The 19,893-nt window shown below is 33.3% G+C and overlaps 1 protein-coding gene across 1 annotated transcript; it reads left to right on the top strand.

Annotated features, from left to right (window-relative positions):
• The first annotated feature begins 519 nt into the window (after positions 1-519).
• Positions 520-19,199, top strand: LOC143081616 (uncharacterized). Its single transcript, XM_076257397.1, has 5 exons — positions 520-587; positions 5,166-5,545; positions 7,309-7,425; positions 8,726-8,859; positions 18,852-19,199. Exons 1-5 carry the CDS (start codon positions 584-586, stop codon positions 18,919-18,921), a joined length of 705 nt encoding a protein of 234 aa, XP_076113512.1. The 5' UTR covers positions 520-583; the 3' UTR covers positions 18,922-19,199.
• The last annotated feature ends 694 nt before the right edge of the window (positions 19,200-19,893 follow it).

Genomic DNA, 19,893 nt, shown 5'->3' with positions numbered 1-19,893 from the left:
CTCCTCCATGCCTGTCTTGAACATAAAAAAAATATTAAATAAATAACACTTCTAATGCTCAGATTAGTTGTCACCGTGCAACACAGTTAATAACACCATATAGGAAAAACATAGAACTCCTTTTGTCATAAGACACTATCAAACATCCAAACATACTATCCACACTCATCTGTGTCCACACTTGTTATATAATAAAATATGTTTAAACTGAACTAATTGGTCTTTCTTATTTGCCAGATTGTGATCTTTGAAATTTGAATATTTTGAATAAGAGAGTGTACAAGGTAACCCATTCTTGTTTTGTTAAATCAATCAATGATGTTAAAACACGGAAGTCAGAGAAACAGCATTAGAAATTAAAAGGATAGTTTAGTATAAAAGCCTATTGAAAACACACTATGCACAACAATCTTGTCTTTTTAATAAGGAAATTTCACATATTCGGGTCAGGAGCTCGAGGCTGAATAAAAGAAATATTTTATAGTTGAATGAATTTATGTAAATAAGACTTTTATCACAAGAACGGGTATTTACGTCCACTTCCTCTACTCTTTAACTAGATTGACGTTTATATGTTTGTATAATGGGTAATTATGTTTCTTTTTATTTATCAGCAGTGAAATATATGGTAAGTGTGACATTTTTTTTACTTCGTCAACGACTCCCTTTCTTTCGTCTAGAATTTAGATGCAAAATAGTCCACTGGCCGTTTATTAAGCAATATTTTAAGAGGATAACCATTTTAAAAACATATATTTTTTATTATTATTTACACATTCGATTATTATGGTTATTTCTTGATGTATAGATTCTGCGTACTGATGTTGTTTATCATCTAAACAACGTGTTTTATTGTTCTTTCATTTGTCTTTGTTCTATTTTTAATATTACTTTTACTGTTGGATTGTTTTATGTGATATCCGTTTAACGTGGCTCGGTACTTATACATCCCGTCAATGTGTTTGTATTATCTTTCATTTTTTTGTTGTGTGTTTTGTATATGCGACTTTTTGTATTTCTTTGGTTCTCATAACGTGACTCTGCACTGTAAAAGATCCCGTCAGTATGATATTGTTCTTTTTTTTATGTCATTATGATAATATTTCTATTATGAATTACAAAATACGTTGAACCACAAACATCAAAATCATTCAATCGCGTAGTAGAATTAACTATTTGTGGATTCTTATAAATTCTATATAACTTTTGGACTATTATAAATCTCGGTCTATTTCTGAAATTTATTCTTACATACTTTCGATTTGTTAACCCTGTATGCTAACATTGCCTATGTGAAATATTAAAACTGTTTGTATGTACATTGAACGACAAATATATGTGACGTATAAAATTTTCTGACGTCAGACACGCAAATCAACGAATGTGTTTGTAGATAGATGTTTTTGTGTTCTGTTAAATTGTTCCTTTTAAAATTGTTACACGATAATGACTGCTGTACCCATATTTTGACTATTTTATTTATTGTGTATGTTTAGTTAACGCATCATTGTAAATATAACGGAATTTGATGAGACTGTCATCAAAGTGAGAGGGTTAGCGCTATAAAACCAGGTTTCATCCACCATTTTCTACATTTGTCAATGCCTGTACCAAGTCAGGAATATGACAGTTCTTGTCCATTCGTTTTTGATGTGTTTTGTTATTTGATTTTGCCATGTGATTATGGACTTTCCGAATTGATTTTCCTCCAAGTTCAGTATTTTTGTGATTTTACTTTTTGATAATGTTTATAAACATATAATTGACAAATAAAGTGTCAAATGGGACATTTATCCAGTTTACCCTATTCATATTAGATAGATTAGTTTTTCTACATGACCAATCTTGTGTTACTAGTCTCTGAAAAAATCCACATTGTAGTTTTGATATTCTACAATAATTTTACATACGTTTTATGAATAAATGACAAAAAAAAGGTTATAAGGCAAGAGCATTAGCGATTCCTTCTGTTCATGCATTAATATAATGATAGTAAAAAAGTTTAAAAAAAAAAGAACATTTAGAAGGCACTAGTTAATCTTTTAAGTCATATCTATTGCACTTTTGTAAATATAGACAATGCAATTTCCCATAGGAACGAATTTTACGACTAAAACTGTACCACTTTTACTATGCAGTTTCGAAAAAAATACCTCCTGGATTGAAAAGCGGATATGCACTACTTTTTTTTCAAATGTCAATCATAGGGCTCTGAGGCATTTTTTAAACATTTATATGCCCCGAACTTCCTGGAGATTAAACTTATACTAAAATTTTATCTTTCCCCACACTTCACTGTTGGTCTTCATCGGAATTCAGTTTTACCGCTAATCGTGTGTATTTATACTGGTAACATTCCAAAATTATGTCCCTACGAGATGATATATAGAGATAATATCTGGGAACCATTAGGCAAACACAAGAAATGAATGTTGTATATCTCCCTAAAACAGCTATATTTACAATCTAATTAAAAACCGATCTCTCATCGCTCCCGTTTTCTGATATGTCGCGTGGGAGATCTAACGAAACCCGCTTTGAGGTCACATGTGAGTGAACTAGAAGTTATGAATTTATAATGATATGCAAATGAGTTGACGACTTATTGATAAGCCAATCAAAAAAGTTTATGAATTATTTTGACTAACGATTTCGTCGTATATAAAATGAGTTACATCCTTTTACCTTACGATAAACTTTCAAGATCGTGGAAGACTCAGTTTCATTGGTCGAAAAAGACACACCTACAAGGTCACTCACATGTGACCTCAAAGCTGGTTTCGTTAGATCTCCCACGCGACATATCAGAAAACGGGAGCGATGAGAGATCGGTTTTCAATTAGATTGCTATATTTACAAACTGTAACAAATATATAGATTTTTTGTACATCTTGAATTGCTGTTTATTTATGTGGTTAACCCTATGTGGGACCATTTAAACGGTCGTGGTTTGACAAACTTTAATTTGGTTTTTGTTTATTATGTAATATATATATATATGTTCCTCTCAGTATGACTTCTTTCTATTTGCTTATACTGTGGATTCCTTTATTTTTATTGTTATCAATTATCGTGGATCGTGGAAAACTTGCATTTCTGTGGGTATTTGATTTCATGGTTTTGCCAATCTCTGCATTAAAAGCCTTTAGAAAATGTGTAATTCGTTGAACATTTGAATTCGTGGTTCAACCTATACACACGAAAACCACGAAAATTGGTATCCAATAAATAATAATGAATCCAACGTATTTACTTTAATGGTAATGGTGAACTAGTCAAACAATCTTTATTTAAAAAGAAAACTGCTATAAGGAAACACCTGTTTTATTTTGGCTTTTCACTTTATCGTCTACACTGGATACTTTAGCTATTATTATTCTTTATATCATATAGCGTTTTCAATATAATATTCAAGCTAAGGTAATTTTTGAGAAACGCAGAAATTGGTCAAACATCTAGTTTTCAAGTCAACAGTCTCACAAGGAGTATTTGATGATCTCAGTATTATAATCTATTTTTACATCTTGTATTCCTGATAATGTTTCCTGTTTTAAACTGTTTGCCCATCTACTGGGGTTTATTTAAAAGTGCTTATCCTGGTGACTATTTCCTTTGGAATCTCCAACATCACCCTTTATTGTTTCTCTTTGTCTATTTTTCTAATTGTCTTTTTTTTTTCAATCCCAACTGTAAAGAAACATTACGAAACATAGATTCACCGTTTAATTAAAAGGTATGTGAATTAGCTGAGATAAATGATAATACACATTTTAAACAAGTAGACGACTTCACAGATTGCAAGTGAGGATAAAAGTGGGTTAAAACATAACAATATTCAAGTGATTCTTCGTTTGAAATTGCGTTACTGTTACTGTATGTTAAAAGTAAATAGTATTTATTGATAGTTTGTTTGCTGATTGATTGACGAATTATAAGAATTCCACGTGGTAAAGTTGAAATAATCTCACCGTAAATATTATGGACGACCTCACTAGTTGGTTGACCGTTATAGAATGTCCGTTTCAAAGATGGTAGCGATTTATCACTTTTGAACAGCAGTATACTACTGTTGCCTTTAAATATATTCATGATGTCGTAACTACAGTACATAGCCCGTTCCATCTTTCCAGAGCACCTGATATCACCCCTTGTTTTGATGAGGTTCGTGTTGGTCAGTCTTTCGTCATCTACTTTGTGATTTGTATGTATGTCTGTTTTTTTCTTTTTTAGCCCTAACGTTGTCAGTTTGTATTCGACTTGTTAGTTTGGATGTTCCTTTGGTATCTCTTGCCTCTCTTTTATTGATAGACACATCGTTAAATGTAAAGAGACGCATATCTCATATTAGGTACTAGTAATTGTTGGATTTATAGTTTTTTGACGTCCAGTGACGAACATTCGATGTTAATTCCCCCTACCTTACTATAAAAAGTGACTGGACGGGGACCACTTCCTCAATTAAATAAACGGGGACCGCGGGTCTCTAGGTAAAAGACATAGGGAGAATGGTAGGCAAATTTCAAAATCACAAAAGGTAGGATCGTAGTCTAATTTTTAATACCATTAACCAAAACAAGGACATACACAAAAAATACATATAATCTACATTCCTAGAATCCTTTAAAGGATAAATTCACAAGGAAATCTCCATGATATGTATTTGTAGGAGGTGTTTATCGTTGCTTGTTCAAATTTAAACTATATTTGAAAATGAAAGGATATTTTGTAGAGGGTTAAAGGTAGGGGTGTTAATTTTTCCCCCTGACAAATATACCATTTTTATTCAAACACAAATAAACATGTTAAACCGATATTAAGGATTTTAGGAGATCTAGGCCCTACCATTTGTTCTGCTTGTTTCATAACACTAAAACCCATGCGAGCTTTTATAGAGGAATTTGTCTTGGCCTGTCTTCTCATTCATTTGAATGACTATACATTTACCGTTCCATAAATAAAGAATTTGTCAGTAGACGTCACATTAACAATCAATCACTCAATTGGTCAATCAATCTTAACAGAATGGTGATAATTTAAACTAAAATGTATATAAAATATTTCTGTTTCATTCAGCATCAATTTTGGACTTGCAGCTTAAGCTAAATTATTCTTGTTTGTACCCTTTAAAATCTCCTTTCATGTAACTATAATCTTAACTTTTGCAGCTCAGCCTTTATACTACACTCCAATTGCACTGAACGAACATAGGCCTCAGTCATATCCATCCACTGAAGTACAGCCAGATGAAGCTGATAAATCATCAATATATCAAGAAGAAGATGACAATAAGCAATCGTCAGATACTTTACTTGAAAATCACCAGTTTACCAAACCGGAATCTTCTCCTGCCTACACACTAGTTCCATTGATGATTCATGAAGGGGATCCACCACCTCAATATACTTCATTTGGCCATATATTTGTTGAAACAGATAATGCACCAACTTACAATATCGTTCCAGTAAATGTAGACCAACCAACGTCATCAACTTCTATCGATCCATTTTTATCTGAGAATCAAACTCTAACGATTTCTGCCACAAAAGTAAGTTACTTGTATATTTATAAGTAGGGGTTTGCAGGCTTTTTTTTAATGGGACAGGAACATAAGAGGACGGGACACAGGAGCCAGAAGGAGAAAAGTGCGAGTCAGTGGATGGGAACAGTTGAAGTGGGGTGAGAGAATAAGGATATGCTTGAAAATTTTGAAAGATTTTCCGCTGGGAGTAAGGGGGATGGAAAAAGGAAATAGGGGAAAGAATTCAGGAATCTCCAGTCTCCATCAAGTAAAATAGACATAGATGAGTATAAAGTAACGAATATACTAAAGCCACGATTATATAAAATTGAAAATGGAAATGGGGAATGTGCAAAAGAGACAACAACCCGACCATAGAAAAAAACAACAGCAGAAGGTCACCAACAGGTCCTCAATGTAGCGAGAATCTCCCGCACCCGGAGGCGTGCATATAGTATTAAATGTGATTTGAGGTTCTAACACGTTTCTATTGTTCCACATAAACTTTTAAGTTTGTGTTACCTGGTTAATTATTATTTATATGTCTTCTATGATACCGATATTGCATGTTTTGTCGGTTTTTATTCGTGGTGTTACCCTGAAGTGTTTTCAAACAATACCGCATGAGAATTGTAGTTAATAATCTATGAGTTTGCTATGCCATGATCAGCACCGATGATTTTAATTAATCAATTAAATTAGTATTGAAATAAATAAAAAAAGGTTCCAAAAGATGACCGTATGACAACTTTACCTAAAAATTATTTTTATTATATCTATGAATATTTTTTTGTTAGATGTACTTATTATCCGTATCATTAGCTATTGTAATTTCCTTTCTCGGGTTGAAAATCAATACAATTAACATTGCGCGTTACTTGTTGTTTTTACAAAAGTCTCTATAAAAGGAGGCGATAATACAAATCACGTGTTTCATGTAATTTGCATTTGACGTATAGATAATTGTCTCGTTTGCAATCATACCACATATTTTTATTTCATATTGACAAAACAAACATCTACAAAATGTTTGGATGATCGCCGCTGCTCTGGAAAGGTCATTGTGTGTCATATTCAACAGGTGGCACCCGTCTTATTGCTCACTAATGTACACAATTTGTGATAAATGTTAAGAAGGTAGAGGTTTTTCAACTAAAAGAGATTTTTTCATAATAACCAAACTGCTAGATTTTATTTATCAACAGCGTATTTGTTGAGTTTGGTGGATTGCTATCTAAACAGACTGTCGATAAATCACTTAGTATCGCTGGTCGACTTCTTTTTGTAAACTCAGAACATTCTCTGATACAGTTCATTAAACTATAATATTTAATTTACAATTAACAATCGTCAACTTTTCATTATTCAGCAGTATCCTACCCTCTACCCCATTGCATTACGATTGCATTAATACGCTGCGTCCGTTCATGTTCATACTTTATGGAGTTCATAAACAGATGTGTGCTCAGATTTTCAGTCAACACCACGAATCATTTGTCATATACGCTATGCCTGTGTCTCAAACCATCAGGGAAATAATTTCGCGCGTTTGGAACTTTTTATAACAGAATTATTATTTGATCTGTACATTTTTCGATTGTGTCGTTTTCCTAATTGTGATATTCTGACTGATTGTGTATTCGCATAGCTAGTGATACCTGCATATTAGTATACGGTGACCATGCTGACAAATCAAGTCTCGATCCTTTAAATTTAGAGTTCATGTAATTCCATAAGTTTCAATTTGTTTACCTTGATTTGTATCTTTGACATCGTATTTTAATGTTTAGGGACAGAGGAGATCTATAGATCCACAAGACAAAGCCGATTATCTTTGTTTTGCTATTTGTGCATGTGTCTGCTGTTGCCTTCCATTTGGTTTGGTTGCCATCTGTATGGCAATTGAAGTAAGTGTTGAATATTCGACGTATTATCATTTAGAATTCAAAAACAAGAATGAATAAAAATGTAGAAGAATCAAAGATGAAAAAACAGAGGTTGTTTAGACAATTGATTATCTATTGTTTTCCCGCATATGGCGTTCAGCAATTAGTTCGTTCTATAATTTATGTTCATTGAATAAAATGAATTGTAAGAAAACTATTAAAATCAATGGTTTCATGTTATTTAAATCAGTTCTTAATTTACAATTCTCTCCCGACTGCATTCTATCCATAACTACAAACAGTACAGTGCGGACACGATTATCTCTTTCGATTAAAATAAATAAATATTCAAGACAAAAAAAAAAGAATGAATCAATACATCAATTTTTTAATATTGTAGTAAAATTATATATATATATATATTTTTTATCAAAGTGAATTTCATCTGTTGACTTATTTCAAGATTATCTATCCGTCTATTAAATCAGTTAAAACATGATTGAAGTTGTGTTTTCGATTTGAACCAGGAAGTTAATTAATGAAATGATCCTAATAATACTCAAAACAGTATTGTTTTTTTAATTGCCGGCAATAAACCCCCAGGAATTTATTAAGAAACAATAAAGGGGCTACTATTTTGAGAACGTTACCGACATTTTACAGTCTTATATTGGGAATAACAAATCTGACCCTCAATTTGGAGAGAATTGTACTTAAGAAATGAGGGAAATAGTAGTGTATCCGTTCCTGCTTAAAACTCAAAATCAGGTCAACATCATATTCAAATCAAATTAATACTTAATCAAAAACCCTAAATACTTTAAATAAAGCTAAAAAAGAAAGAATATTTTGGATTTAGTTTGAAAGATATGAAAATTATTTTATACTCGATCATTCTCTTTGAACTATGTATATCTCCTTTGATATTGTATAAACATGATAAAAGAGATTAAAGCATCCTTGTCAAATGGATATAACACCTTTTATAAAGTCGCATTTGTTGTAGAAATGACAAGCATATAATATTTTCGGATTTAAATTGCTCTGTTATAGTTTTAAAGATAATAACCAAAACACGTAAATACTATGTCACTGTCAGAAAAATAAAAAAGTGTTTGTATTAGACTTAGGACCTAGAAAAGGGCGATGTAAACCGAGCCCTTTCGACTAGTTTGTACCAAATGCAAAAAAGATCATATCTTTCTGACAGTAAAGATTTCAAAAAGGCATTTGAAAAAAATAATAGATCTTGTCATGTTTGTCATTTGTTCCTAAAACATTCTATTTTAAAACTGGTGCATAAATAGTATTTCTTTTGTAGGCAAACGCAGCAAGAAGACGCTGTGATTATGATGCAGTACGAAGATATAATAGAAGGGCATATATTTGGATAAAATCAGCAATTGTTATTGGAACTGTTTTTTTTATCTTTCCAATATTTTTACGAAGTTTCAGGTACATGTAGCTTTTATAATGCAAATATCTCTTTCTACTGTTATTGGTTTCACGAAACTGTACAATTTAACAAATGCAATAGTTTTGATTTTATTAATTACTTTTCCCTCGTGTATAGTGTAATCAGCAATCACAATAAATACATTAATAGAATCAATAATGGCTTTTGATAAATTTGTACTTATATTAGATTCAATAGATATCTAAAGCATACTGGTATCTATACCAAAAAGTATATTAGTTACTAGTTAATCGTAAATGTGCAGTCTTTACTATAGATGCAATACATTATACATACTACACAATCGTGAGCACATTGATTGAAAGTTGAAAATCATCCAAAAGGAACAAAAATGATTTAATTCAAATCTAGACTGCTCTCTACAGTATAAACTAGGTCTATTGGGAAAAATAATATGATTGCCAATGAGACAAATCTCCACAAAAGACCAAAATGACACAAAAACTAACAACTATAGGTCACAGTACGGCTTTCAACAATGAGCAAAGCCCGTATCGCATAGTTAGCTATAAAAAGCCCCGAAATGACAATATAAAACAATTCAAACGAGAAAACGAGAAAACTAACGCCCTAATTTGTGTACAAAAAATTAACAAAAAACAAATATCTAAAACATAAACGAACGACAACCACTGAACGCCATCTTTCTATGTTGTTGAATTTCGTCTAGAAAAAATAGATTAAAAAACAAATTGAATACTCTTGAAACGCTTCTTGCGATTCTTTCGGGATACAAAACTGTAAATATTGCAGTCGTTTTCTAACTCAGTTTCTTTGCTTCAATTTTCAAAAGTCCGAACATGCTCACACCTACAGTCAACCTAAAATGATATTTAATTTCATCCCATTTGTAGCGCCGACCGTTTATTAAGTTTACCAATTTCAAAACAATGAATGAAAAACTGGTGTAAAATATATTCCGTTTATTATAACAGAAATAAATGTGAAATGTATTGCAATTTACAATAAATAGTATTTAAATAGTCTCTATGTGTTTAATTACCTATAAAATAACTAATCTGTGAAGTTATATATAGTCTGAAGTTCGTTTCTGAAAGCAGCTGATCGTTGGCAATCCAAATTTGAAACTGACTATAGTCGACCTAGTTTACAAAGTGAATACACAAAAATAGATATTCCCTACTTCCGGTTAACGGTTACAATGTAAACATGAACGATGTGTAGCAAAAGACTACAATTATGAAAGATTATCGTTATAAATGAATGTGTAAAAGGTAATTCCATACAACTTTAACATATATAAATGATTTGTTATGCAGTTCCTATGAAAATTACTCCGCATAACATCCGAGTCGCGAATGACAACCTAAAATGTGCTACGAACTCCCGGTAAAATCATTACCAAAATATTGCGGGAATTATGAGATATAAAAATGAACTACACAAACTATTTGCATTAAACAACGTACTAACTACTATCACGAAAGTAAATTCAGTTAAATAGCTTTAGCACAACACCATTATTCAATACTTCAGTACTGAAATGATTTAAAAATAGAACTTTCTAAAAGTGTCTGTAAATAAAGTTATTAAAACAACTTTGGTTTCAACTCCCTCAAGGAATGTTTACCTAAGGTGATCGGCTCTTAATTTGAGATCTGTTATGATCATATAGCTCTTTAATTATTTTGCTAATTATTCAGATATTACATAAAAATGATATTTGGTTATTTGGAGTATGTCTAAACATAAAGTGTTGCACAGCTCCTTTCTTGTTTAAATGTTCAAAATCACAAAGCCTACACTTCCATACTTTGGTTCCTATGACGTCTGACATTCTATTAATAAAAATTTATCAAAAATTAAAAATTTGTTTTAAAATTTACATATTTTAAATATTCTACTGGTAACTTGCTTTTGACCAAATTGGCATGTTTTCCTTACAGGGTTTTAGTCGATCATGGTGAACTACCTCAGTGCGGAATTCGCCGCGAATCTCATATACAACAGGGCTGAGAATTTTCGTTATTACAAAAGGACCAAGCCATGCATGAGGAACGAAACTTTTTATTTACGGTTTTGTCTAATTTATATACCAAGGCCCCTAACTCATATCTATTGTCAGTCCATCGTGTGTCATGGTCACGTTTTTGTCTTTCTGCATTTAGATTTTCCCTCGCAATCTCATAGACGTTTTGAAAATGAGAATTTATTGTTGCAATGTAATCTTCGTTGTTTTGAGTTCTGTTTTCATGACTTCTGAACATTAAGTTCAGAGGAATATTGACCTCTCTACCTAACATCATGTAGTTTGGTGAAAACCCTGTAGCCGGATGAGGGTACTTCTGTAATCAGTTAGCAGGAGATTAATGTATTCATCCCAATTTGTTACGTTCTTGTTGACAAAGGTCTTGATCATACCACCAAGAGTCTTGGTAAACCTTTCTATTAAACCATTTGATGACGGATGATATGCAGTTGTTCTGGTTTTGTTAATTTGAAATAAATTGCAAACAGATTTGAATAGGTCACTTTCGAAGTTCTTTCCTTGGTCTGTATGAAGTTCTAGTGGTATGCCAAACCTAGCAATAAATTCCATCACTAGTTTCGGTGCTACCAGGTCAGCATGCTGATGCGGTATAGGGTAGGCTTCCATCCATCTGGTAAAATAATCGCCTATAACCAGTATAAATTTATTCTTCTTTCTGGTTAATGTCAGTGGACCAATGATGTCTATACCAATTCTGTCTAATGGGTATCCCACTCTATAGTCCATCAAAGGTGCTTTTGGTTTTTTCCCTGTTCCTTTTATTTTGTTGCATATGGTACAATTCTGTATATGTTCTGTTATATCCTGACTCATCTTGTACCAGGTAAAAACTGTCTTCATTTTCTCTATGGATTTCTTAACTCCCATGTGTCCAGAATAAGGGGTGTTATGGCTCAAGATCAATATATCCTTCTTTAATATTTGTGGAACAATCAACTGTAAATGATTTAGTTTACTCTTAGCATATATCCATTTCTGATAAACAATACCATCTATCAATTCAATATTTTCCCAGTTTAACCAATATCTCCTTGTGGCTGGGCTTAAACTGGCACACAATTCTCTTTCTGGTATTTTTCCTTCTTTTTTCCATTGGTGTAAGTATTATAGATCTTGGTCTTCTTTTTGGAACGCCTGCATTTCTTTAACTGAATATTTTGCCAACCAATCTGGCTGTTCTTGAGACCTTGTTACCACAGCCCTTACTGTGACTTTATAATTCAGTTCCTTTACATCATCTACTTCAGTCTTGAAACTTTTCCATTGCTCATTTATCTGTTCACATGCTTTACAGGTGTCTTCAGAACTGTTTGTAGAATGATTACATACTGAAACATCATGTTCTTGTCTAGACAATGCATCATCATTTTGGTGTTTTAAGCCTGGACGGTGTTGTATCTTAAAATCATACTGTGAAAGGGTTTCAATCCATCTGGCTAGTTGCCCTTGTGGATCTTTGAATCCAAATAACCATTTCAGAGACCCATGGTCCGTTCTGACGATAAACTTTCTGCCAAGTAAATAGTGTCGGAATTGGTTGACAAATGTTACCATGGCTAAGAGTTCTCTTCTTGTGACGCTGTATCTTTGTTGAGTCTTATCTAATTTCTTTGAAGCATATGCGATCACTTTTTTCCTTCCCGTCTTGTACTTGGTGAAGCACTGCGACAATACCAATGTTGGAGGCATCTGTGTCAAGGACAAATTTTCCATCTGGATGTGGGTATGCTAATACTGGACTGGTACAAAGGGCTGTTTTCAAATTATCATAACTTTTCTGAGCAAGTGACATCTTTTCTAGTCAAATGACTTTATGGGGCAGCTATCTCACTGAAACCTTTAATAAATTGCCTGTAATAGTTGTTCTGTACTTCTTTCATTGATGTTGGTACCTTCCAGTTCTTAACACTCTCAATAAGCTTACGGTTTGGTTTTATGCCATCTTTTCCTATAATATGTCCAAGATACAGTGTCTCGCTCTTCATCAGGTTACATTTGGATGGTTTTAGTCTTAAACCAGCCTTGATTAGTTGTTGAAATACCTCATCTAGTCTGGACAAATGCTCTTCATAGTCTGAACTGAAGATGATAATATCGTCAAGATATATTAAAAGGGTCTTCCACTGTAATCCTCTGAAGATAAGCTCCATACATCTCTGGAACGTGCTTGGTGCGCTACACAAACCAAATGGCATTTTACAGTATTCGTACAATCCATATTTTGTGATGAACGCTGTTTTTGGCTGATCTTTTTCTTCTAACTGTAACTGCCAATAACCACTCTGAAGATCAAGGCAACTAAATAGAGATGCAGAGGCCAGACAATCCAGACACATATCTATCCTAGGCAACGGATAGACATCCTTAATGGTCAAATCATTCAGTTTCCTGAAATCTAAGCACCACCTAACAGTGTTGTCTTTCTTCCGAACAAGTACGACATTGGAAGCCCATGCTAATTTAGATGGCTGGATTATCCCCTGTTCCAATTGTTCATCTAGGTTCTTCTTATCTTCATTGTCAAATGCTGCTGGTGTTCTTCTTAGTGGTTGTCTAATAGGAGCAGCCCCAGCTGTATTAATTCTATGTTTGACTTGGGAGCATGTTCCCAAATCTGTTTTTGAAGAGGCAAAAGCCATACTGTTCTTCTGTAAAACTTCAGCTAGTTTTTCTTTTATGCTTTCACTCTCTATGTCTTTACTGCTTCTTTCATAACGATCTTTGAGGTGTTCTGGCAACATTTGATTTTCGGCCTTTTTCTTCTTTTTACCATTCAGCTCATTGATTTTACAAATCAATATCTCTGATTCCCACTTTTCTGGTATGATTTGCCTTTTCTATAGTCTCAGACAATGTGAAGTTTTCTTTGGATAACTCATGTGTTTTACATATCTTGAACTGTTTGCTTGTCAAAGTTTCGACTTTGTCATTCTCAAGTTCAAACATGTTTTCTATGTAATCAACAGGATGAAGTTCACCAAGAAGATAGTTTTTCTTCAAACGTATTGGTTCTGAATCTAAATTTATCAGTCTAACTGGAATATTTTTCATGAAGGGGTCAACTAAAGTCTATGCCACCATAAAGTTCATGCTGTCTTCTATAACAGGCTGTATCATGGAATACCGGGTATCTAACAACTCTTGATTTTGACCGCAACCATAAAGAATAACTTCTGAAGATGGTGGAATGGTGAAATTCGAATCCAAGACTACTCTGGCAATTAAGTCCGACTTGCGTTTTACTTCACATTCTATCCATTTTCCATTCAACTGGATTCCTTTTCTAGAGTTAACTGTAATATCCATTTCATCAAGAACATCGCAGCCTAACAATAATTCATCACCTATAGGTGCTACATATACATCCCAGACAAACTGTAAGTCTCCAAGTGTTAACGTCACTGATGCTACCCCTTTGGTTCCATTTGCTTCCCTGCTTCGGCAACAACTAGGTTTTTCAGTGCTGGTTTTAACTTTGATCTGTTTGTTTTTGGAAGGCGGAAAAATATCTCTTCATTTAATACAGTAACTTCTGCCCCAGTATCAATTACAGCCTTGATTTTCTGAATGCTGACCTCCATTGGTACCTTTATACTGGCTGCTGTTATGCGATCAATCACAATTTCCTCTTTAGTGTTCAATATCACATCTACATCAGCACCTGTATTCTGACCATTTTCATCATGTGAAGAAAGACCTTGGTCCTTTTGCACAGACTCAGCAACAAAATCTTGCTTTTGATTACCACTAGCAAATTTCAACATTTCCTCCTTCTTCTCTCTAAGCAACAAACATTGCAGTATCCTTTCTATTGGATCATCACTTGTCTGGTTTATCTTTACTACTTCTGTCTTACTTTTACTATTGTGGGCTGACACTTGGCCGTCAGTTTCAGCCCTCTTTAGTTTAAATCTTCCTCTTTGTCTTGATTTTTTCCTTGGTTCTGCCTCGGTTTAGGACAGTATCTCGCAAAATGTCCTTCTTCTTGGCAATTATAACATCTGTTGTTATTCTGTTTCTGTGTCTGGAAACGGTCTTTATTCTGCCATTTTGATCTTGGATCAAAGTTTCTCTGATTTTGTTTATGATAATTAAAATTCTTTGGTGCTTGTTGGGTGTTCAACTTGGCATCCATAATTCTCTCAACGGACTTGGTAACCTCAGTAGTTATGCTATCTTTAATTTCCCTCCCAAACTGATTCAGCCTCTCTTCAGACACAAAACGTTTCCCGCCAATTCGTTGTAAATCTAACTTTTCAGTTGTACTGTAATTGACATCACTGTCCTCTGTTTCTACTTCTATGTGTCTTATTTGATTTTTCCCCTTTATACCATTTTTACAGGTTGTATGCCATGCGACAAGGTTGATAGTCTCCTCCATTGTTTTTGCTCTTTTCGTCAGAACATCATATGCTACGCTTTGATCTGGCAACCCATTTAACATATGTTCTATGGCAATGCTATTGAACAATTGTTGATTCATTCCTAGATATGCTTTTTTCACCATTGTCTGTATACGTGCTGCATACTCATTGGTTGATTCTTTGTAACCTTTAGTGACTGTCTGCATTTCCTTTCTGTATGTTTCTGGCAAATTATCACCAAAACGACTTTCCATTTCTCTGGACATGAGTCCAAATGAACTTCTTGTGTCATAAGGCAGCTCTGCAGCAAAATTTGCAGCCTCATCTTTCAGGATTAGCAATATTTCTTCAGCCTGGCGCCTTGGATCCCAGTTGTTTCTGTCTGCAATGATTTCAAATTGCATAAGAAATGTGCTCCAATCTTCTTTGCCGTTGTAAAAGGGCAATCTTGATCGATATCCATCCTGCGTGCTCTACATTGACTCTGTTCTGCCTCTTGTTTCCCTACTTGGCATTCGTTGATCTGTTTGACTGTTTTGCCATAGGAAATCTCTTTCTCTTTCAACTTCTATTATCTTCTCTCTCAGTCATTTCTATCTGATTAGTATCCATGGTGTTACTAGGTGGGTAGATATGTGTGTCGCTGCGTGATACCATTCTTGGTGGATTAACAGTCTGGTCATAAGTCATGTCAATACTTGCTTTATTTTGAGTGTTCAGTACAATACGAGGAATGTTCATTGCACTTGGGGCGCAGTGGTATGGATAATTTGTGCTCAGTGCACTATTTGATTGTGGAAAAGTGTTCTGTACACTTTGATTAGACAAATTTGTGCTCAGTGCACTATAATCTGACAGGTAAGTGCTCGGTGCACTTTGAACATGGGCAATTGTGCTCAGTGCACTATTTGATTGTGAAAAAGTGTTCTGTACACTTTGATTAGACAAATGTGTGCTCAGTGCACTATAATTTGACATGTTAGTGCTCGGTGCACTTTGAACAGGGGCATGTGTGCTCTGTGCACCATACGGAAAACTATAAGTACTTTGAATAGGTGGACTAGTTGTATATGCATGTGAACTTTGACTATTTATTGAAACAATGCCTAATGAATTATTACTACTACCCATATTTAATGAAGATGGACCGGCTTGAACTGGCTCAATATCTTTAATTGTTTTTACATAGGCGGTAATGGTAACGTTTTTTCCTGTAGCTCAGTCCATATCGTAAACTTGGATATGTATGATAGCTTGTTTCGAAGCTGTGACATTTTCACATAAGTGGTGAAATTTTCGGGGTACGAAGTGAGATTACTTTTTCCGTAAATTAGCAAACCCCGAACATCCTTTTGTGATGCGGCTCCTTGTGGTAAAATATCCCCTTTTTAACACAATAAGTTCTTTGAAAATTTAATACTTTGAACACATTCAATAGCTCCATAGTTTTTACACATTTATTCTATGTTCCTCTACTTTCCTAATCACCACAAATAATTAAGTTCAGTCATTTGTTAAAAATAGAAACATGTCCAATATCACTACACAGAGATTTTTTCTTTACACGTGCCTTTGGGTTCCTCATTTCGAGGCGCATTAGGGATGTTGTCCCAACTGTGGATGTATGTAAGCTTGGCGTCATTCTAGAATTTCCCTCAATACTTGAAAATATCGGCAATGGTAGCCTTCTATTCCGTAAATTCATACTGACTTTGGGCAAAAGCAAGGTTTATATCTTATAATATACTGTGTGTAATGCTTTAATAAATCTGTGCACTACAGAGGATTGTGTATCTTGCCCAAGTTTATTGTTTTTGTTGGGTTTTTTTACTGCTGAGTATCAGTTACTCTTATTATGAAAATGATTATTAGACTTTAAAATATCAGAAATCATTCTAGTGTTCACCTTTATGGTTGTTTTTTTTTAAATGGAAAAAACGATACACCTTTGAGTGTCAGTCACTCTTTAGTGCTCACTTATATATATGAAATAATACACCTTTGAGTGTCAGTCACTCTTAAGTGTTCACTAAATAATACTTAAATAATACACCTTTGAGTGTCAGTCACTCTTTAGTGTTCACTAAAAATACTTAAATATTACACCTTTGAATGTCAGTCACTCTTTAGTGTTCACTAAAATATATTCTTTTTTTTTTAAATAACACTTTAAGTCTAAAATAAACTTTTTGTGTTTCTTCATTTATACTTTTAAAAATTATCTTTATTTATTTTTCTCCCCGTTTTTGTTAAAACTCTTTGTGTATCAAGTTACACTTTGAGTATTAATAATTTTTAAATCAAAAGAATTTCAGTGGCAATTTAATAAAAATTAAATTCGTTCACCGCTGTCACCAATTGTAACGCCGACCGTTTATTAAGTTTATTAATTTCAAAGCAATGAATGAAAAACTGGTGTAAAATATATTCCGTTTATTATCACAGAAATAAATGTTAAATGTATTGCAATTTACAAAAAAATAGTATTTAAATAGTCTCTATGTGTTTAATTACCTATAAAATAACTAATCTGTGAAGTTATATATAGTCTGAAGTTCGTTTCTGAAAGCAGCTGATCGTTGGCAATCCAAATTTGAAACTGACTATAGTCGACCTAGTTTACAAAGTGAATACACAAAAATAGATATTCCCTACTTCCGGGTAACGGTTACAATGTAAACATGAACGCTGTATAGCAAAAGACTACAATTATGAAAGATTATCGTTATAAATGAATGTGTAAAAGGTAATTTCATACAACTTTAACATATATAAATGATTTGTTATGCAGTTCCTATGAAAATTACTCCGCATAACATCCGAGTCGCGAATGACAACCTAAAATGTGCTACGAACTCCCGGTAAAATCATTACCAAAATATTGCGGGAATTATGAAATATAAAAATACACAAAGCATTTTCATTAAACAACGTAATAACTTCTATCACGAAAGTAAATTCAGTTAAATAGCTTTGGCACAACACCATTATTCAATACTTCAGTACTGAAATGATTTAAAAATACAACTTTCTACATGTGTCTGTAAATGAAGTTATTAAAACATGTAATTCAAAGTACGGTCTTCAACACGGAGCCTTAGCTCACATCGAACAGCAAGGTATAAAGCCCCCCACCCCCCAAGAAAAACCCATTTAAACGGTGAAACCAACGGTATAATTTATATAAAACACTAGAAACGAGACACAATTATTAACCACATCAACAAACGACAACTACTGTACATCAGATTAATATGAATATTTCAATCAAACATATTTTCTAAAACCACTCCTAACCGAACTGAACTAATGTTTATACATTTGACCTAATATAAGGATTCTTGCACATTGCATTTTGACTTCAATGAACAAAATCGAACGTGCGTTAACAATTTGTTTTTGTATTTCAAAATTATAGGATTCTTTTTCACTTTTTCTTCAAGCTTATAAAAATCAGTAAGCTTTACCGGAACAATCGTTGTTATTCAGATTTTTTTTATGCTATTCCTCTTATATCTTTTTATTAATTAGTACAATTTCCTCTTTAGATCACATAATGTTTCATTATCTTATCATGGTCCATTTTATAATGCAGGCAAATGATGCAAGAGCACAAGGACATTTTGAAGAAGCTAGAAAGAAAAATCGTGTGGCACTTATCCTGATTATTTCCTCAGTCATTTCCGGAATACTTATAGCTGATGCATTCGTCTTTATACAATTTTATTTGCAGCAATAACATTAATTGTCTAAACTTTAAAAACAATCTTTTACGTAGTGAGAAAAAAAAAAAAACGTTTGTCACTACTGATATTTGTTTCAGTAGTTTTCCTTATAAGTATTTCTATTAGGTACTTTTATATTAAAGTCACCAACATTCGTTGTTGATACTAAAGATTGTTTTTCATGCTTACTTTGTTAATTGCTAAAACCAGTTAAATAAAACAACATAATTGTATTCTGCATTTGAATTTTAAGAAATTTGAATCGCAGATATACAAATGCAAACCCTTAAATTAAGTTATATCAATTTCATATTGTTCTTTTGAATTTTCTAACGCCACGAATCGTCTGACGTCACGACCTCATTCATAAAATTAAATAAGCGGAGAACAGCCCCATTCATACAAGGCACAATACACTATATCAAGGTTTAAGGTATAAGGAAATGGTACCGGCCGATCAAATTTTAAATATTAGTTTTCTATGAAAGACATAAAACAGCTTAAGCAAAGGGAGTGAGAGATATAGCTGCGAAATATTTTAATAAAAAAAAACCAAGTGTAATGAGACGTGTTATTACTCAAAGTTTAAAGGATTGGTGCAAATTATGACCTGAACTGCAAATCAAATATAGATCTTGTTTATATTGTCTTTGGAAATTAATGCACAGCCGACTATACGGTATGCGTTTTTCTAATTATTAAAAGCCGTACGCTCGATTATAATCACTTACATTCACTCCTCTTGCCGACTTGTTCCTTTATTATTATGAGGCTGACTGCATGCATGAAGTTGTTAGGAAAGAAGTTAGCAATATCCTTTAACTTTACTTTCCGCTAAATAGATGATGTTCTCTCACTAAATAGTTCAAAATTTGGTGACTATGTTGAACACATCTATCTATCGAACTAGAG

Source organism: Mytilus galloprovincialis, chromosome 7 (assembly GCF_965363235.1).
Source record: "Mytilus galloprovincialis chromosome 7, xbMytGall1.hap1.1, whole genome shotgun sequence".
Classification (NCBI taxonomy): Eukaryota; Metazoa; Mollusca; class Bivalvia; order Mytilida; family Mytilidae; genus Mytilus; species Mytilus galloprovincialis.
Note: the sequence above shows the minus strand (reverse complement) of the source record. Positions and strands in the feature narration are given on the sequence as shown.